The sequence below is a fragment of the Phragmites australis genome, chromosome 12, assembly GCF_958298935.1.
Source record: "Phragmites australis chromosome 12, lpPhrAust1.1, whole genome shotgun sequence".
Lineage (NCBI taxonomy): Eukaryota > Viridiplantae > Streptophyta > Magnoliopsida > Poales > Poaceae > Phragmites > Phragmites australis.
In genome coordinates, this window is record NC_084932.1 from 30501958 (window position 1) to 30523416 (window position 21459).

General features: G+C 43.9%; 3 protein-coding genes and 1 long non-coding RNA gene across 4 annotated transcripts; 2 read left to right on the plus strand and 2 right to left on the minus strand.

Moving 5' to 3' along the window:
- Positions 1–323: 323 nt before the first annotated feature.
- Positions 324–4831, minus strand: LOC133886975 (magnesium/proton exchanger 1). The gene is made up of 10 exons (XM_062326888.1): positions 4595–4831; positions 4237–4373; positions 3666–4088; positions 3400–3575; positions 3008–3126; positions 2768–2898; positions 2147–2271; positions 1422–1638; positions 1199–1328; positions 324–1094 (listed from the first exon to the last, which is right to left on the minus strand). The coding sequence occupies exons 3-10, from the start codon at positions 4030–4032 to the stop codon at positions 797–799; spliced, it is 1563 nt and encodes a 520-aa protein (XP_062182872.1). The 5' UTR covers positions 4033–4088; positions 4237–4373; positions 4595–4831; the 3' UTR covers positions 324–796.
- A 4351-nt stretch (positions 4832–9182) lies between these two features.
- Positions 9183–11921, plus strand: LOC133887466 (WD repeat-containing protein VIP3-like). The gene is made up of 2 exons (XM_062327428.1): positions 9183–9629; positions 11125–11921. The coding sequence occupies exons 1-2, from the start codon at positions 9285–9287 to the stop codon at positions 11746–11748; spliced, it is 969 nt and encodes a 322-aa protein (XP_062183412.1). The 5' UTR covers positions 9183–9284; the 3' UTR covers positions 11749–11921.
- Positions 11922–15143: 3222 nt separating this feature from the next.
- LOC133886519 (uncharacterized) lies at positions 15144–18277 on the plus strand. Its single transcript, XM_062326197.1, has 3 exons — positions 15144–15413; positions 15512–15713; positions 17869–18277. Exons 1-3 carry the CDS (start codon positions 15144–15146, stop codon positions 17874–17876), a joined length of 480 nt encoding a protein of 159 aa, XP_062182181.1. The 3' UTR covers positions 17877–18277.
- Positions 18278–19911: 1634 nt separating this feature from the next.
- LOC133886955 (uncharacterized) lies at positions 19912–21459 on the minus strand. The gene is made up of 2 exons (XR_009903490.1): positions 20452–21459; positions 19912–20346 (listed from the first exon to the last, which is right to left on the minus strand). It is a non-coding gene; the product is annotated as an uncharacterized LOC133886955 (long non-coding RNA).

A 21459-nucleotide genomic window follows, 5' to 3' on the forward strand; every position in this document is an offset into this window, starting at 1 on the left:
AAATCTTCTTCAATTTTCTCTCCTACATATGCTCGCCACTATTTTATTCCTACTAAAAAAGTTGGAAAACGCTATCATGTTAACATGATCATCAGAAATGACTTTTTATTACTATTTTGTGCTTCCTCTCAAAAGAAATGTTAATGTATGGAATAAACAATTAAGAATGTTTCTACTTATACAGTCACTGGCAAATATTATTGGATTGTTCATACTCCATACATACCTAGAAAAGGGGGACATTTGAGATACCAACATGATTTTCACATAAAAACCTCAACGTTTACATAAAAAGCACAATACATGGTGATTATAATACATGTGATTCTCAGTTTCAATCAAGAGTGACACAACTGGTTTTCTCAGGCACAACTTCACCCATTATATGAATAATAGTTTTTTTTTTCTCGAACACGCAGAAGAGCTATGTATCTTTATATTAAAGAGAGAAGAAACGGAGTAGTACAGACATACCCCACAATAGGGGACCCAACACCACCTGAACACGACACAACACACCCTTAAAAGCGTGCAACGAATACAAACGCGCCATTGAACAAAAAACTCGACCAACACTTGACCCTAAGCGGGCCACAGGGCTCTGAGCCCCCACACGCATGCTAAACACCAAAGATTAGTCTCATCAGCCATCAAGCACATCTTCACATGTATCTAAAGTGAAGGACACTAACTTTGGCCAGCACATACGTTTTCTGTGTATACCCAGAGAAATATGAAAAGCAACAAAGATTTTTTTTCTTTTTTTCAAAAATGATACTTTCCTTTGCATCTCAGTCTATATCACTCCAGAAACTCTTAGAGAGGAAAACACAACAAAAACAACCCAAAGGATCATGAAGTACACTGATGTAACCCAAGCCCACAGCCTAGGGCCCCCAAGCTCAGCACCAAGTATAATGCGACGGAGAACCAAAACCGTGATACAGCCAAATGATGTTGCAAAGAAGACTAGAAGGGAGAAGCTGAGACCATCAGCATTGTCTATGTACAGGGGTTCCTGGTAGACAAAGAAATTGTACACTGTGTTGATCAACCACGGAACGCCAATGCCAACATATATGTTCACCGAGTTGCTGAAACAAGGGATTTCCATCAGTTTGTTCAGCTCCAATTTAAGGAATTAAAAACAAGAAGGGTATGCGGAGAACTGATTTGAGAGGGATGTGCAGAAATGAACCTGCAAGTGATGTTGGCTATTGCAGAGTCTGCAGTGACTTGACGCTCAGCAGCTATCTTGCTAGCAACTAGATCTGGCCATGAGGTTCCAGCAGCCAGTGCTGTGAATGCTATTACATATGGACTTACTCCTGCACAAAACAGTATATTTTCATGTCAGCAAATGTGCAGTCACGTCATGGTGAGCAGATTGAATATGAAACTTGTGCAGGAGAATTTCTAACCTGTGACGCAGCTTATCTGATCTGTAAGCTTAGTCACACCATAAGCAATACCACTTATGAAGATCAGGGAGCATATAAAAGCGATCCAGCCATGTGCAATGTCATATGGGGGCACAAAAGCAAATAACAATTTCCAAGGTGCAATGATCAGGTTCCAAAAGATTCTGGTGAACCTCAGGCAGACGGAATTCATCTTCCTTGACTTAGGGCTCTCCAACTGCATATGTTAACAAAATAAATTAGTAAGTGAAACAGATAAAAAAGAAATTAATGTGCCAAATGACAGAGAACTAAACTGTTGTTGTTTTAAGTTAAGTTGGTGCACTTTGAAGACTGACAAAATGACTATTGTTTAGGCATAAATGTTAGTAAACTCAACATAAAATGCATTTTCTCCTAGCTATATGGGACAAAGGGGTACATAAAATTAGTTTCAGAGTAAATGTGTTAGTGGAAGACAAATTTGTCCCAGCAATACCTAGAAATAAGTTTCTCAAATGTATGAAAAACAAAAAGTATAGATCATATCCCCATTCTTGTACTTTTTTTGTGAACAAATCCTTGTACCATGTTAGTTTTATTGGCCAGCAAAACATGCATTAAAAGTTTAGCCACATTTATCAATAACTGAAATGAGTATTTGGACAGCAAGTCTTAGCCAAATGCAAGCAATTGATGACAAACTATGGGATACACACAAACAGAGCAACAGTGAATTAAATTACCGTTACAGCATCAACAAATTGCTGACACCAAATAGAAAGCCAGGGTGTATCCTCTCGTGTGTTCTTTACAACATGATTCAGTGTTGACGATCCTTCCATATCCTTTCCTGGAACTTTACTGTACTCTACAGATGTCCAGAACATAGAAAGAATTACTCTAAAATAACCAATAAATATATTTAAATATGAACAATGAGCAGAAGCGTTCATGGATGGAAAACCTGCATAAACCACAGAGATCATAATATTCCCTGTGAAAATAAAGGTAACTCAAACTCCCCACAGGGGACATATTCTGAGAAATATTGTAATGAATGCCAAAATTACCACATAACTGCCAGGATGTTAATTCACCCAAGAACTTTCTAATTGTAAAAAATAACCTCAGATCAAAACTATAACACTTTATACAAGACAAAGTAGCACTTCAGTCAGTTTTTAGCAAAATAAAATGGTAAAAGGATGCTCATTTTATTAATCAAATCAACAAGAAATAACAGAATATCTCATTAAATGTTTATAAGTACTTAATCAATCTATCGTTAAGTTTATAATTCGTTCAGTGATGCAATATCAATCTATTATTAAGAACATATATTCCAAAAACCAGAAAGTGCATACCTGCATCGGGGTAGGATTGCACAGAGAATATATTCCTAGTATCCTCATCCTGGAAAGCACTTACAGGCCTGTCATAATCAACCGAGACATCTTCTTTTGGAACCCAATCTTCAGGCCTGTCACTTCTCACACTGATTGCAACAGATTGAACTACAAACATAAGCAATATGTACACCCTTCTTGTACATGACCATAGCATAAGGTAGCAAAAGAAAAGGTATTCAGGGATTAGGATCATACAAAGGGATCGAAACATATGGCCACCGCTTATCCTGTGCATATGCGTGAAGCAGAAGCAATCCATACTGCAAGACTGTCAGCAAGGCCTCCCAGAGGGTGATCACTCTAGGTGTCCACACCTGCACACAGTGCAAAGTAATCATTGTTACCAAATGTACTTGCATAGCAGAAGTATCATGCGGTGAAATTTTTTAAACTTTGGCCACCGATATCTTCTAAACATTTAATTTGACATATGAAAATGATGTTTAAATTCATCATGAAGACTTTCATAACATTATAATTTTATTAGGATTTATGATAGAAATTAGTGGTCAAATATGTGTTTTGAAGACGTGTCAATGTCTAAAATGTCGCTTATTTGTAACTGAGCTGTATATTACATGACTTACCTCTAGAATAACATACAGCCAAATGTATGCCCAGAAAGACCAGAACAGCTCAACTAACCAAACACCCAAGTCCGAGATCTTTTTCTTAGTACCTGCCCTTGGCATAACCACACAGACAGCATGGATGGGAAATAGATCGAATGCAGCAGAACCCACAAGGGTGCCTGGACCTAAACCTGCAAATAACAAATACCAAATCAGTTAGTGTGCTATGCTTACTTATGACACTGCAAAAAGGTTCACCTCAGTAAATTTAATCACCATACCTCCTGCTGTCAGTTGACCCAGGTTACGAATCGCATCGATTGTGGCCAGCGAGATTTGGGGAAAGCTGGTACCGAAGGCAAGGAGAGCAATATCCGCGATTGTGTAGTTCCACACCTTCTCCTGCTTCACAATAGGCGTGTTCGTCTGTGGATCTATCGTGACAACCTCTCGGGAGTGCTTCATGATGCTCTCCATTGACTTGAAGAACAGGGTGGTGATCGCGGATAGACCGATGAAACAGTAGGCGAGGGCGGCGGTGTAGAGGAATGCACGGACGCCATTCGGAAGCAGGGTCTCTCCATGGAACAGCAGGTAAGTGTCACATGGAGATGGAGGAGCAGAGCCCCCCATCACAATGCTGGACATAGGACGAGTGCCGCAACCACAAGACGAGAACTTGAGAAAATATTTCTAGCTAGTTCCTGTTGCAACACAAATGGCATACATTTCCCATCAGCAATATTAGCAAGAAAAAACGGAACCTCATGAGCAGTACAAGTGCCATATGACCATGGCGAAATCTTTAGGTTCAGTGGAGGGCATGGGTGACAGGAAGGGGCAAGAACGCACCGGTGGTTACTCTACTCGGCGGCGGGATCCCCACGGACAACGGCGGCGCGTGCAACCAGGCCGTCAGCTTGGTTGTCTCCTCCTCCTCCGCTACCGGTGCGGCAACTTCGCTCCTCTATGCAATCCAGGCGGCCGCACTGCAGATTGCAGAATGGAGAGAAGGGGATCGTGATTTCTTTTTTCCTTTCCCCCCTTCGAAGGAACGGGGGTGAGACGAGATCCTTCCCGACTTCTTGGGAGAGGAAAAGAAAAAGGGCAAAGATTTCTTGCCGGGAGTTGGGAGGCGAACACAGTACGGATCAAACCGCAAAAGCACCCAGGCAATCGCAGGAGAGGGAGGAATGGATTGGCAGCTTACCACCACCACTCGACGGGGAGGGAACGTCTCGCCGGAGGAGGAGCCGGAGGCGGCAAAGGTCAATTTTTTAGTGGCAAATCATCGATTTATTCAGCTACGTGTGTGTGAATGCGAGAACCGAAGCAGCAGGAAGTGATCCTGTGCTGTGCTTCCGAATAACAGTTTTGGTAGTGGTGACGGAAGCCTCTTGGTTTCTTGCTACCGAATTTGGTTTTGTAAGCCAATGCTGCTGCTTCGGCCACCCCCCCCCCCCCCCCCACCCCAATTTGCACCCCCAAATGACACTGATTAGTGAGGGTACCGATTGAGGAATTTTGGAGGATTTGAATTCTATAGAAAACTTTCCAATGAAGTTCTTTGGAATAAAGGATTGGGCTCCTATAAATCCTATGAAATTCCTATAGAAAAACTTGTTCCATAGGAATTTTCAAGGAATTTTAGCAAGATGTTCAACCTCATCTTTTGTGTCAATCTATCGCCTCAAATTTCCATGTTTTTCTCGTGCTACATCTAACTCTTCGTTGGAATTTTTCATACATTTTGAATTACTATAGGATTGCACAGACAACTCTAATCTTATGTTTTTTCTATTCCTACTTTCGATAATCTTGTCTTCTAAAACACTGACAATTATTGCATTGAAGGCTGAAAGCTACCAGCAAGATAAGGTACACTGGTTCTACACTATTTGTGTATGTAAGAGAGAAAAATTGTAAATTTTAAAAAATAAACCATGATAGATGGGTAATGTGAAACTGTTTTTTGGTCTAGTTATCCTAACCATAGAAGGTGAATTTCGAGGAAAACTTCCTCTTTTACACCTATAAAATGTTTTCCAACTAAATCTCGTGGTTCCGCATAAAGTTCGACTGATTACCTCTAGCTTTTTTTTACCATGCAAATCGCATTATTCACCAACTAAATCTCGTGGTTCCGCATAAAGAAAGAAAAAAGCTTATCGTGCTTAGTCAGAGAGAGGAAACATCATTGTCAGCTCTCGTGTGTACACCCCTGACTTCTCTTGGCTCTGAACTGCCCAAACGACGTGGAAGAATACACACCAAATGCTGAGGTGACTATTCCAAAACAAAGTTCATACGATGAAATTGAAAGCTGGACCGTTGCAATCTTGTATTATCGAGGGCGCTTGGCGCCAACAGTGACCTCCAATGGGTCATATGGCCAAAGACGTCGGTGTTTTTTTTTTTTTTTTGCAACGAATAGGAGAAACTGTTATTTGAGTGTTGGCAGAAGCACGGCGCCTAGAGTGCCTTCTTAGAAGAGAATAGGCTTTTGTTTGGGTTTTTGTGTTTGTGTGTGACTTTGTGTGTGTTGTTGTATCAACACCATTTATTTATGCCGACCACTTTGTATTTTTTAGTACAACACACGCTACACTACACACTACACGAGTTTGTATTTGTCACGTGAAAGGAGTGGAGTGTATGCATCCTTCGTGTCACATGGTGGCGTGGAACTCGTGTCTTTTTTTTCTTTCTTTTTTCCTTTTCTAGATCTCGTAAATGGCATAACAGAATCAGGTAATAATAATGCAAAATACAATCGGTCAAGCATCGAAGGTGGCATTCATATAAAGACAGCTCAACAAACAATATGTCTTGTTAAGATATTTGTTAGTGTGATCCTGGTACAAACATGGCTCATAGATACTTAAATTTTTTTTCCAAAAGACGAATTTCATTCCTCATCTTATGTCCCCTAAAAAATTGATCCTCTATCTCTTATTCTCTAGTCCCAGAGCATACATAAGCCCCTCAGAACAATATCAAGTGCTCCCACCTCTTTGTGCGCTCCCGTGCTCCTACTCTTAAAAAGTAGTGAAAATTGTAAAAAAAAAAAACACTAGACAACATTGGTCCAAATTAGATCTACCAGGCCTCAAAAAATGAACCCTAAGCTCAATGTATATACTGAGAAATAAAAAGAACAAATCTACTGAAAATAAAACCTGAAAAGAAAAGGAAAAGGAGAAATATTATTGCTCACTAACATTTGTCTTTTTTTTCCCCCTAAAATACATTGTATTTTAAGTTAAACTTTCTGGGTGATACTTAATTATATCATCCACTATCTAATATAATTTTTTTAAAATTCTTCATGACTATTTTCACCACATTTTAAAGAGCTAGAGCACGAGAGTAAAGAATGGGAGCACAAGATATGTCATAATAACCTGATTGTCCCCCTTACCCACGGAACCAGCTCCTTAGTCATAGAGCTACAGTACTGCAAACAGTGTTTTGCGAGGGTGCCAACAATAATTTGCAGTAAACCACTGTAGTATCGGCACTGTGCTGATTTTACTGTAGCACAGTTACTGTATCAGTATTATAGTGCCAAATCTGGATCTTGATTTTCAATCCAACGGATCTCGGCGAAGATAAAGTCATAGTATTATAGCTCTCTAACTTTGCTCAGAGGAGCCGGTTCCCTTACCCACACTGTCCTTGTACATTCATCTCTTTCTTCCGTCGTTGTTAAATGAGTGGCCCTTTGCATAGACAGTCATGTTTGAATGGTAGTTATGCTCATCTCTATTTTACCATAATTGCAATCGTCCACATGTAGATCTGAATATAATCTTACCATAAATTTCTATTGCTATGAGCTTATAACATTAGTAAGAACCATGATATGAAAGCATTCCGAGACAAGTTTGCGTGCACCTACCATTGATACAGCCAATCCGAGCCCTTAAGATACTCAAATTCAAACAACTTAGCTGCACACAATCCAGAACAACCCCCAATAAGCATGTAGAGTCTCGTAACCTTTATATCAATCAATAGCCTAAAATTCAATAAAAGAGTTATACTATATGAGAAGGAAACCCAAAAAAAAAAAGACACGGCCACTAGAAGAACTAGTGTTTGGTGGTGGGTCTTGGACCAGCTTTCGTTGTCCTCCATCCACTTGGTTTTGCTCATGCATGAAGGCATGTGTGGTCCTCCGTCTATTTGGTTTTACCCATGGCCGATAAATCCGTTTAATTTGGAACGTGTTACTAATTCATTGCCGCGACAGGTCCCTTCCCTGATACGACGCATGGATAGAGAAATAAGGCACCATGTTTTTCCTCCGTTTAATTGGACGACCGTCCGATCATAATCTCACGGCTCACGTTAACTACAACACTCGACAATTCCTTGACGTATGGTCCTAGGAAGTTGATTGTGATTGATACGATAATAATGAACTCCAAAAAAAAAAGCGAAAATGCTAGGTACTCACAAAAAAAAAGTGAGTGGAAAGGAAAGGGAAAATTCTATCACGATGTGGCCCGAACCCAACCCAGTTAGGCCTGGTGTCCACAGCCCAGCACGACTACTACAGAACGACACGGAAGGCCCAATACAAATTCAGCTCCACGTGTCAGGTCTAGGTAGTGCACCTTCGGAGGTACTACGTGTCCTCGCGCATTGAAGACTTCGAGCCTGGTGTACGTGTGTAGGTGTGCGTCATATTGTACCTTTAGAAAATAACACAAGGACAACCCAACCAAGTATCTCAAAAAAAATATTTAAAAGTAGTTCTTATAGTTTAAAAAACTATTTTTTTTCATATGTTTTATGCTATCTTACTCAAGGGCGGAAGTTAGGCTTTTGTTTAGGCTTTCAGCCAGCTTCTCACCCAAAGAGTGACGTATTCCTCTCCTCCCACCTTTACTTCTCAAACATACAAATTAATTTATAACTAACTTTATCTCATCCCACCTATATTTACATGTTCCTTTTCGTGAAACTTTGTCCTTTTTTTATTCCTTTCAGTTTGACAATAGAGCGAATGTCAGGCGAATGGCACAATGGAGTCGGCAATGCGGTACACACCAAGCTTAGCAAACTCGATTTGACACGCCAAGGAGGCAAGGAGTACAGATTTTACAGCAACACACATGCATTTGATTAGTTAGACGAGTTAAGTGCAATGAGAAATTTGGTGAAGAAGGCTAATTTCGTGCACACATGCGAACAAATTTAGTTTGTGCACTAAATTATTGTAAAAGTCTCGAAAAGAAGTTTTAGGTGTACTTCCAAAACTTATCTCTTACAAAAAATTTGAAGCTCAAATTCGTTACCAGTTAAGAGTATAGAAATAGTGAGAAATATATGACAAATGATAAATCAAAAACAAAAGGAAAATAAGGAAGAAGAAAAATACTACATTTCAAACAAACTTATCTATTGTTTCTTCTAAACTATTCTGAGTTTGGGCTTCAAAATTTAAAGGGTAATATTATACACCACAGGCTACATCAAGGTTCAAAAATGCGTTTGACCACAAAAACTGCCCGCCGGCGGTAACCGCACAATAATTCAGTAGAATTCGATGAAAAACAGATGAAGTTTGTCAAATATTCATTTTTTTAATTTTGAATTTGAGTTTGATCGAAAATCGGTTGATTTATGAATACGGTACATATCGAATCATCCGGTAGCCATGGTAACCTAACGGTTACCGAAGATTTTCGAACCCTGGGCTACATATGTAAGTTTCTTTTTTTGAAAAACTTTGAATGTATTTGGTGAGATTTGTGACAAAAATTTCATTCTAAAACCCCCCAAAGCCCTCTCTCCTCTCCCACAGCCACACTACCCTCCCGAACCAGATCGCACGCACGCCAATCTAGGTTTCGCTGCCTCGTCTTCCTCCTCGCGCCGGATCGAGAGCGATGAAGCTCGCGGGGCTCAAGTCGGTGGACAGCGCCCACGAGGAGTCCATCTGGGCGGCGGCGTGGGCGCCCGCCGCCGACCACCGCCCCACGGCGCTGCTCCTCACCGGCGCGCTCGACGAGACTGTCCGCGTCTGGCGCCCCGACGACCTCGCCGCCGCGGGGTCCCCGGCGCGCGGTCACGCGCTCGGGGTCGTCTCCCTTGCCGCCCACCCCGCGGGCACGCTCGCCGCCGCGGTGTCGCTCGACAGCTACGTCCGCGTCTTCGACGTTGACTCCGGCGCCTCCGTCGCCACGCTCGAGGCGCCGCCGTCCGAGGTCTGGGGCGTCCAGTTCCACCCCAAGGTGAGCGCTTCTGGTCCTTGCGGGCAGGACTCGGGAGTGTTGAGCGAAAATGGCTGATTTTTTGGGGGTAATTTTAGTATATTCGATGGGAGAAGAATGCATGAAAGGTGTGATATTTTAGTGAGTTTTTTTTACCGAAACATTTTAGTGAGTTGATGCTCTACTTTTAGTTAATACGAGTGTAGAGTGCCGTAAAAGTGCTGTTCTTGTTGGTGAGTTTCAAGATCTGTTGTTGTTTTGCTAGTGTACTAGATTGTGAAAATTGAAGAGATATTGAGTGTTCCCTTAGACAGCAGTGTAGAATGCCATGGGAAAAATTTGACCTTGGAAAGAGGACTGCTAGTAATCTGCATGTTAAGGAAAAACAAAATATTGAATACGATTAGTTTCATGCTTTTCCAATCCGCCATTGATGTAGTGCATTGGTGAAGTCTGTGGTTGGTACATGAGGAAGGCAAGTTTGTCATGTTACTTGTTTGTTGCTTCATCGAGATCGAGGCATGTCTAACCTTCACTTGTTTATTTCTGCTCATTGTCCTGCATTTGTAGGCACAATGTCACTTGATCCCCTCTTTGGTTTATTGTGATCACCTACTTTTACTGTTGGTTCTACGTTGCTGTAACTTAAGTAGGGGGATAGTTGTCGTTGCAAACAATCATGCAAAGCATAATTAGTTAACACACATTGTTGCAAAGCTTGTGCTGACCTCTTTGTGACAGCTTATGTCCTTAGATTTTTATTATAATGCTGTATCAGGCTTTCATTATGCTTTTGTTTGATAAAGCAGTTCTCACTATCGTACATACCGTCAGTACATTCAGTTGATGAAAATTGCAATAATTATGGGGTTAAATTAATTTGGGAGTTCATTTTTGCTTGTGGACTGCTTCAGAACCTTTATTATATTTAAGAAAGCTTGTCGACGAATACCTCTAATTTGTATTTGTTATGAAGTAGATCTAATTCTTGTCACATTTGGACAGCATGTAAATACTGCTAGAAAATTTGGTTTGTCAAAGTAGTGAAGCTGTTGTCAGTTTCACTTAGACAGTCTTCTAGATGTCATTCACCTTGCGATGTTCTAGATCGTACTGGGTCTTGTGACACAATAATTTGACTTGTCCTGAACCCTGTTCGAGCTTGAAATTAAGTCCTGCTTTTCCTTATACTGAGTATGCTTGCATCACTGCATATCTGACAGATTTGTTCATGTCTAATTCAATGTAACCTGGTTCAACATGGTGGTAGATCCTGCACTGTGTCAATTGGCATTGTTAGGCATATTAATTAACATATTCTGTTTTGTCTATAACCTAGACTGCTGGTATGACACATTATGTTGTACTTGTAACTTCAGGTAGTACAGATGATGGCAAATAGTAACTGAATTAGCCTTATTTCCTGTGGCTTCAGTTTATCAAATTGGCTGTTCTTTCTTCAATGTTGTTATTTACACTTGATAGGATGGGCTAAACTATATGCTTTCCTTCCCAGGGTAATGCTCTGGCTGCCGCTGGTGGTGGCAGTGGGTCAGTGAAGCTCTGGGACACGGAGAAGTGGCAGCCAATTGCCAGTCTCGCTGTCCCACGTCTGGAGGGAGCTCGCCCAGATAAAACAGGCAGCGGCAAGTTTGTCCTATCTGTTGCCTGGAGCCCTGATGGAAAGCTCTTAGCTTGTGGATCCATGGATGGCACCATTGCTGTGTATGACGCAGTCCGCATGAAGTTCCTCCACCACCTCGAGGGCCACCACATGCCAGTGAGGTCCATGGTATTCTCCCCTGTGGACCCCCACATACTCTTCACTGCCAGTGACGACTGTCACATCCACATCTACGATGCCAAGGAGAAGAGCCTCATTGGGGCCATGTCTGGGCATGCGAGCTGGGTGCTGAGCATTGACGTGAGCCCGGATGGCATGGCGGTAGCGACAGGCTCCAGTGACCGCACGGTCCGGCTTTGGGACATCAACACGAGGACGTCGGTGCAGACGATGAGCAACCACTCAGACCAGGTCTGGGCCGTGGCCTTCCGACCACCGGGAGGGATGGGAGTCCGCGCAGGCCGGCTTGCTAGCGTGTCAGATGACAAGAGTATTTCCCTGTACGATTACTCATAATTTTCATACCGTTGCAACGCCTCTATTGTAGTCTGTTTCCAGCTAGAGACTTCTATTTGGCCGTGAAGGTTGGAGGATTTGTTGTACAATCCTGATTGAACTCCTAACTTGCAAGTAAAGCAAGTTTACTTCCTGTCATTGACTTATTATTGCCTCAAGGTTGTTAAGTTGCATACTTCTCCCTGATTTTGTGTCACTGATCACAACTTGCGTCAGTTTCAAGTATATATTTTTAGTGGGTCTTGCCTGGTGAAATGGTGATTAAGGTGAGAATTTCTAAATGTTTCCACAGTCTGCACATTCAGGTGCTGGTTCATGTTTTTCTGACTTGGGTACCTTTGCACTTATTTCACAAGAGATACATGGAAATGAAAACTATATATGCTTTAATTAATTTCTCAAAAATAGTTTTCTATACGATGAGGAGTTTTGAATACCGATATGCATCTGTTTTCTCCTCTGCTTCACCGTCATATAACTATTATTAGTCCTTATAATCGCACAAAATGGATAACTATTATTATTAGCTTACATAAGTCCAGATAACATATAAAGAGGAAAATGAGTACTGATGATGCGGAATAGCAGCAAATCTTACAAGTACATAACTACAATTGTTCCTTCACTCAGTGAGTACATCATAGTTGCCCAGATACTACTAACGAATACCGTCGTAAATGTACGGAATGTTACAATGCCCAGCAATGTATTTTTCACCCTTGGGACGAAGCATCCTCTGGCAGCAGGCGAAGCAGTAGGTGAAGTCGATGTTCTTCCTCAGCACCGAGGTATCGTCATGCTTCTGAAATTTACGTCCAGCTGCAGCAAACAAGCAACAGCTTGTTCAGAACATTGAACTGGTACAGGGATACTAAGCATATATGTGAGTGAAACTAAAATGTATTGATCTGAGTAGTGTTATTATTTGTCTCGATAACAATATAGGCAGAGTAGTTTAAGTTGAGCATCAGACTGTGTGGAATTATTTGAAGAGGTCCAATAATCTGTTCTATTAAAAAAACATTTTCTCCCTAAGATCATCACCGGAGTAGCCAACCACCAAAACCTGAAATCATAAACATATCCACCTGAAAACTGCATGTGCTAAATAGTAATAATAGTCCACTTATCTGAAACATTATATTATATCTAAGGGGCTGTTTGGCACGGCTCTGTTCTATCTTGCTGCGGTCAATGGTGAACGAGCTTCTCGACGTGGCCATGTTGCACGCTGATCGAGATGAGACATTGCCTTTGGTGCCCGTACGAGTCAAATACCTTGCCGGCTGGCGTCCTCCACTGCCTGCGACTGCGAGGAGCAGCTGCCCACTCCGCCCGATCTCCTCAGAAGAACAACCCGATACATCAGTCCTACATGCAAGACCAATAACATTTTAGCACGGAGGCCACATGGCACCGGAACGAAAAACAAAATGATTTCCCATTGTATACTATTTGGCCTGTTGACCGTCCGACGTGGCCACCGCCGTGTGCCTCCCATATCATATGCATCTCCTCTCTTTGTTCCACACCCAAACACTCCGTTAAATTGCACAAGGAAAAAGTCTAATTTACCTCCCTCAACTCTTATCGTGGTCTGCTTTTCCCCCTTCAACTGCAAACCAAATGTTTCACCTCCCTCAACTATCTAAACCGGATTTTTTCCCTCCCCGCATGGTTTTAACAGTGGTTTTGTCCGACGTGGCGTTGATGTGGCGGCAGTTTCGTACACGTAGCAGCCCAGTCAGAAAAAAAAGGGCAGAAATAATTAGAAAAAATCAGAAAAAATTAGGAAAAATGAGAAAAAATTAAAAAAAAACAGGAAATTTTTTAGGAAAAATGGTAAATAATTATGATAAATTAGAAAATGAGTTTTCTTTAGTAAAATAATTTGTAATAATCTCTTTTAATCCTTTTAGTGTTTTTTTAATTCCTAAAAATCCTTTTTTATTCCTAAAAATTCTTAGAAAAACCAGAAAATTCTCAGAATATACCAAGAGCCTCCAAAAAAATCCCAGAAAAATTCCTACACTCTTCTTTCACCCTTCAAAAGCCATATCTCTACCGTTTGCAACTCTGATCTAATCGTTTCCTTCGCCAATAATTTGTAAAAAAAATATAAAAATAATAAATTGAGTTGTTTGATGTGCACTCGAGACATAATCGATCTTGAAAAGCAGAAGGCCCATAATCTGGCACGCCAACTGTCGAGGATTTGTTTCTGACAATATGTCCAAAAATAACGAGGTTGCCTTCGTGATTCAGAGATCGACCAAGAAACGAGACACACGATATAGACATGTTCGAGCCTCCAGTTGGAGTAATACCCTACGTTCTGTGTGATTGATGATGTATGTATATTCACTCGAGTACAAGCAATGTGTCTACACCTATTACAATGAGTATATCGGATCTGGGCTAATCTAGGGTTGAAGTCGCCGAGTATCTCCTCCGGTCTTGATGCTTGCGCTGAGATGCAGATGTGTTGTGTTGAATTGGATTCAATTCCCCCTCACGGGTTTAGATCTCGCCTTATATAGGGCAGAACGAATGAATCTGATAAGGATACTAGTCGTCTCGAGTTGGTAACTAATCGAGACCTTCTTAATATACATCTTATATATTTTCGGGAGTATTAGGTACCGCAGAGTCGGTTATGTCATATCTCGAAGTTGCTTAGTATGAACTTGGTATACCCTGTCTGTATATGATATACTCCTTACGCATATATACCCCATAGTTAGATATTCGACATGGTAGATAATCAATTCACCCTTTCTTTCTTTCTTTCTTTCTTTTTGGTCTCAAGTGCATCCACAGGCCGGTTCATGCATATTTTTTTATGAAGTATCGGCGAAGGAAACGATCAGATCGGAGTTGCAAACGGTAGAGATATGGCTTTGGAAGGGTGAAAGAAGAGTGTAAGATTTTTTTTTTTTTGGGGATTTTTTGGAGGCTCCTGGTATTTTCTGGGAATTTTCTGGATTTTATAAGAGTTTTTAGGAATTAAAAATGATTTTTAGGAATTAAAGAAACACTAAAAGGATTAAAAGAGATTATTCCAAATTATTTTACTAAAGAAAACTCATTTTCTAATTTATCATAATTATTTACCATTTTTCCTAATTTTTTTCCTGATTTTTTTTATTTTATTTTTTCTCATTTTTTCTGATTTTTTCTGACTTTTTTTTTTACTGACTGGGCTGCCACGTGTACGAAACCGTCGCCACATCAGCGCCACGTCGGACAAAACCACTGTCAAAACCACGTGGGGAGGGAAAAAATCCGATTTAGATAGTTGAGAGAGATGAAACATCTGATTTTGCAGTTGAGGAGGAAAAAACAGACCACTAGAAGAGTTGAGAGAAGTAAATTGGTCTTTTTCCAATTGCACAATGGTGTTTGGCGACAGAGCGGACAATGAACCTCTCGACTTCAGCCCAAGCGAACAGCTACAGCCCAGGCCCAGACCAACACCTTGTGCGGCGGTGCCCTGGTCTCGAAATTCCGAGCGGCGGTGCCCTGGTCTCCCAAAAAAAGAGAAAAAAAAGGTCCCTTGCGGCTCGCGAACGGCGGCGACGGCGACGGCGCTCCTCCACGACCTCGCGCTCCTCCAGGCCGCGCCGTCTTGTTGGCTCTCGGCCGCTCTCCACAGCTGCGCCAAGGTAATGTCTCCCACGCCCTCGTGCTGTTGGTTTGTCGGGTCACCTTGCTGCCCGTGAGCTGTGGTGTTGAATTCTGAGTGGTCTTGTGGCGTGTGCAGGGACGTCAGCGTCATCTGCCGTTGCCCGCCGACCCCCGTCATCGGACTCGGAGGCCATGGTTCGAGGTGCAGGCAGCAGGCGGCCGACGTGGAAGAGCCGGGGGTGGTGGGGGTGATCATTTCGCCATGGGGCAGGTTGGTGATGGGGCTCCAGCGGTGCCAATTGATGGAGATGGGCCGCCGATCGCTGCCGCAGCCCAAGGTATAATTTTGTCGATCGGCGTTGTCGATTGTTTGCTATTAATGTTCATGGCCATGTGTGCATAGAGATGCCTGGGATGTTATGTTTGCTGCATTTCAACGTGGCGTGGTGCAGAGTTGTTCATAGCCTATCTAATGTTGTTTGACCCTTTCCAATTTGGTTCCGATCAGAGTGTTTATAAGATTCTTGTATATCTTTTGCCAAAAATCTTGTGTGTGATCGTTGATTCTCGGTGGAAAAATTTTCAACTGCTCATATGACAATATAAAATTGACACATGAAAATTTGCTGAACATGTGTAATACTCCTAGCGGTTAAACTATTATATGTACTGTCCAGTTGGTTTCACTAAAAAGAAACTTGTCAAATTGGAAGGTGTGGCTATGGGCCTTTGTCATCTCCATTTCCACTCATTCAGTTCTGAACTACTATCAACACTTGGTGATATATATAATTGCTCATGGATGTTAAGCAGACATATCAGCATGATTATTCGCTGATCTGTTGATATTTAAGATATCACGAGGACAATTTGTTAGAGTATGGTCAGCTTTTTTACTATGGATTTCAACGGAGTATCAGTGATATTCTATGGTTAGATTGCTGTCAAAATCTGGAGATTAGCTTTTGGATTTGCAAATGTTTTCCTCTGCTTTTTGTGTTGTGGGCCTGTTGGAGTGCACCAGAATTTCTGCAAGAGTTTTGCATTTTCCTTTTAATTATTTCTATAATGCCTGGTGGCTGTCTTCTTTACAACTCTGTTATGCTTTTGTTGAAGTGAATCTTGCAGTATCTTCTATGTGAGTGTAAGCACTAAATCTATCTGTGTGTGATGGTTAAGATGGAGGCCAGGCTAGTGGTAGAGCTTAGAGCTGTCCAAATGGGCGGCCCGGCCCGGCACGGCACGTGCCCGGCTAGGCACGGCCCGGTTAGGCCCGGCTAACTAATCGGGCCGTGCCGTGCCGGCCCGCGTGCTGGAGGCTCGGCCCATGGCACGGCCCGTGAAGCACAGTACCGTGCCGGACCGGCCCACGGCACGTCGTGCCTTGGTCGTTCCTTGCTGGGCTCGGGGGTGCAGCACCGCAGCGGGGCGACGACGCGGGTGCGGCGGGGGGGGGGGGGGGGGGGGCGCAGCGGGAGCAGGGGCGGCCGGGGTGGAGCTGGGCGGCGGCGCGGAGGCGGGTGCAAGCCGAGGTGGCCGGCGTGGCGAGGCAGCTGGGCAAGTGGGCGTCGTGGCGGCCGGGAAGGCAGGCAGTCGAGTGCAGAGGCGCGGTTGGGCGGCGGTGGCGACCGGGAAGGCGACACGGCGGGGGTGGCCGGGGCAGCGCTAGGCGCAGAGGCGGGGGCGGAGCGGGGCGACGACGTGGACGGGGTGCGGATGCGGGGGAGAAGCGGGGCTAGCAGGCTGCTGGGCCTGGGCGAGACTTAGCCGGGCCGTGCCGTGCCGGCCCACCGTGTCGAGGGGTCGGCCCAGGCACGGCCCACTTACCCATCGGGCCGTGCCGTTATCGGGCCGGGCCAACAGTGTTGTGCCTCGGGCCGGCCCAGTTAGCCCGACCCATTTGGACAGCACTAGTAGAGCTTTCATGTGCTTGCCGAGATTGTCAGGTTGCTTGTGCAATGTTCATGACCGTGAGGCGTATAGGTTTGCAGTGCATTGGGGATTGGAATCACTATGTTAGAATAGAACTCAACCCATCTGTACGTGGATCAGAATTGTTGTCCTTTGTTGTTTCTGAGGGGTGTTCCTCCAAGAGTTGAGGACAATGCTGTGCGGCAATCCAGTTATGACCACTGCCATATTGACCATGACTTCTCTCAATGGAGGCATATAGTGTTTGTCATAGTTTTGGGATGTAGTCTAGGCTAGTACATAGTATTTCTCTCATTGTCATGGCAGAGATTGTATGCACTGTTAAAACATACTAATATCTATCCTATTTGGAGCTCATGGAAACATCCGGATGGTAATTCTTTGGGCCAATTGGGTTGCATGTAATCTAAGTTATTGAAGTTATTGAATTGTAAAGAAGTGCCTGCAACTTTGTGTGCAGTAATTTCTGTGATTGTTATTGGTTAAATTTACTTATGGAATTTGTTTCTTTTGAAAGGCTTACTTGATTTACGCACCATTTACGTCTTACTAATGGGGCAGGGGGGTGATTAATCAAAAATGGTATGAACGGTCCCATGAAAGGTTCACATGGAATGGAATGTTGCATCCTCACGTGGATCATATGAAGCGCACCAAGATCCTACCTAAGGCTCGTAACCGCATCAAGAAAGTCCCAGGTACATGTTATTTCATAAGCGAACTATCTATTTCTACCAATCTGACAATAATGTTATTACACATGCTATATGTTACTTTCGAAGGAAGCTGTGTATACTACTCCATTGCTTCCGCACTTGAGGCTGCAAATCGAGTTTGCGGAGTGGAGGTAGATGAGTTAGCGTGGGAAGACTTGTACGAGATGGTCAGGGAAGATAATCCGGATCGCACTGCTGCAGCACTTCGAGTGCTAAAATACCGTGGAATTCGGAGAAGAGTTGATTATGATAAGGTATACTCTTGTATTGAATTTAATTTCCCTTACATTTAAATTTGACTCTTTCCTTCTTGAGTTGAGTGTTATTATTTCGTGATGTGTTTCTTGATTGTTATTTTGTAGTGATGCTGTTTCATAGCTTACACTTCCTTCGCCATTTTGTACTGTATTGTTTTCACAAGGTACAGTTTGGTTTTACCATCTTGTATTGTTTTTGCAGAGAAAATTCAATGTCAAGAGATTCAAAATAAGCCAGTTCTATGAATTCTGCAATATAGACATCATTGATGATAATGTCACAAGTGGGCTCGATCGTCATAACTTGAAGGCCGCCATTGATAACATGCTTAGCAAGTCAGTAATGCTTGCCTATTTTCCTATAAGTCATAATTACCTTGATCTGTATGATGGAGAGCACATATATGAGTACGACAAGGATGCTCCAATATTTCAAGAATCAGATGAGCTTGGAGGTATTTGTACACATGTGGTGGTGGTAACCGGCTTCGGATTTGAGGAGAAAGTACCATATTTTGAATTTTTAGATAGTAATGGTAAGAGGTTCGGAAAAAAGGGTTTTGGAAGAATACTACCAAGTAGCATAATCTCACTCTTTGCATTTGATATTGTTGTAGATTAGATGAACGTATCTAAATAGTGCTATGCGTTTTGGAACTGTGTGGCTCTTGAGCCATGTTATGAAAAACTTGATGCATGTTCTGACAACTTTGAAAACTCGTGTTGTAAATGTGTATGAAGTGCCTTGTGAACAACTTGGCGTTCTATCAATTTCAATTTTGTTGTGAGATTACTAGTGTGTAAAATTGAACCGCACGCATATAGTGAGATTGTAGCTCCATATCATCTTACCTGCTGGATAAAATTACGCAGAGCACGTGAGGAGTGCATAGAGTAGGATTGGTCCTTGTAGGTCGGTCAAGAATCCTCTAGATGCAGTCACAGCTGCAAAAAATACTGTAGTAAATTAAAATAAGAACACAGACACAGCTTTATTGATGTCTCTACAAATAGTAGTAATGAAAACTCTTTCTTTTATTTATTACTAGTACATAGATTGATCATTTTTTTTTCTTTGAGGGCTATCTAGGCTGATATTGTTTGTTATGAGCCTACCACCGAACCTGGCTTCCAAAATTCGAAGAATTCACCGGCCACCGTATTTCAGTGGCCGAACAAATTCGTTAACCCTGCGCCTCGCTTGCGACCCGGGTTCGATCCCTGGCGTGAGCAAGGGTGCAAAAACATCCTTTTCAAAAAAAAATAAAATCAATTGGTCGGTGAGAAAAAGGTGGGATGATTATTTACCTCGAAACATATTCACCGCGCCAATGTAACCCAGCTTACCCAGCATCAAGCAGGCGACTGTCCCAGCTGCTTCGCCTTCCCGGACGAACACGCTCTCCCACCACCGGGTCCTCAACGAGAACTCGTGCCACGTCCAAATTAAAGCGACGGTGGCCACTTCAATACATACTCCAATATATATCTTGTTAGAAACCATATGATCAAATGCAAATGATCATCATTAAAGCAGTTAACATGTCCCTTAGTGAATAGGCAACCATTCGGAAGGGTTGCCTCCCGAACGAACACATCTATTCACCATGTATATATTCAACATCAATCAATGAGAAAACAAGAGTTGAATCTATTGTTCTTTGTCTACTTTACATTCTGTACTTTCAATTCTCAACACGTTATCAGCCACGCTAGTTCTACCCTGAGCGGCACAAGAGGCACGAAGGCCTTCATCACTGAGAACAAGAGAAGAAGTCGAGCCTCAACAGAACATCGACTCCATCATCACCGTACATCTCCAGTGGCCCTCACAGAATCTGCACACGGCGGCCGACGACAGATCGGCAATCACACGAAGGCGCCGCCCAGAGCACGTAGATTCTACCTCTGATTGCGGCGCCGGGTACGCGATGCAAGCGGTGGCGAGCGGCAATCAACAGCACTCGGCGCCGTTTCGCCATCATCTTCCGGCGCTCCACCCTTCGCCCTCCAGCGGCGAGTTCCTCTTGAGTCGGGCCACCGAGAAACTATGCTTGGTTAATCGGCTGGACTCGCACATAGAAGAACAAAGGAGAACACCGCAAGGTAAGCATAATCATGGAGTCTTTCAATTAAGCAGACCACAATCATGCAAGTGGTGATGTGCTTACCACAACGATGGTTCTGTAACCGTCGTCCTCCACCTCCACTCTCCGGCGGAGATCTGCCCTCAACGGCAACCGGCAGCGTTGCAACCGCCCTTCGCCGATGGCGCAGCGCACCGTCGGCTCTCGGCCGACGCGCCCACCACGGCGCATCAAGCCGGCCACCCCGAGCCAGCCGACCTCCCTGCCCTTAGGCAGCGGCGGTGGCCCACCACGGCGCATCAAGCCGGCCACCCGAGCCAGCCGCCGTCCCTCAGGCGACGGCGGCCCACCACAATGGCTCCCCGAGCCGGCCTCACGGCTATAGGCCGGCGGCGGCGCCCGCCCTCAAGGCGGTGGCCGGCCATGTCGTAGATCAAGCCGGCATTGCTCGGCTGCACCAGCCCTATTCGGCGTCTCACCAGCGGCGCCCGAGGCTCGATGACGTCGCAAAGAAGCCCGTGGCGGCTGTCTCTTGCTGCCGTTCGCGCGGTTCTGACACCGCGCTCCAGAGAGATCCATCGACGGCGGCGGCGCGGACCGCCCTAGCGGCGGCATGCCCTCGCCCGAGCCGGCCATAGGCGACCGGTGGCTCCCCATCGGCGACGGCGACGCCCACGGCGGCGTCCGGCCGTGCCTCCCTCAGGCGGCATCGGCAAAGCAAGGCACGGCGGCGTCCGGCCATGCCTCCTCCGTCGCGCAGTCGGCTCGGCTTCAGCCTCCTCTCCGGCGACCCGATCTCCCACAGGCGGCGGCGGCGGCATAGGGCGCTGACATAGGGTGGCAGCCCTAACTGCCCAGCTCCCCTCTCTTTTATATGGGGGCAGTTCCCCTGGGCCGAATGGGCCCAAAGGCCATATGGGCCTCAGCCCATGTTTGTTTGGCCCATTCGGCCGGCAATGAAGGGTCAATGACCAATTTACAGAAAAGCCCCCACATTTCTGTGAAATCGTGTCATAACATATACTGTGCATTGTATTCTTATATTTAAACCCTCAGGTATTAAATATATTTCACTGTATTATATTTACATCA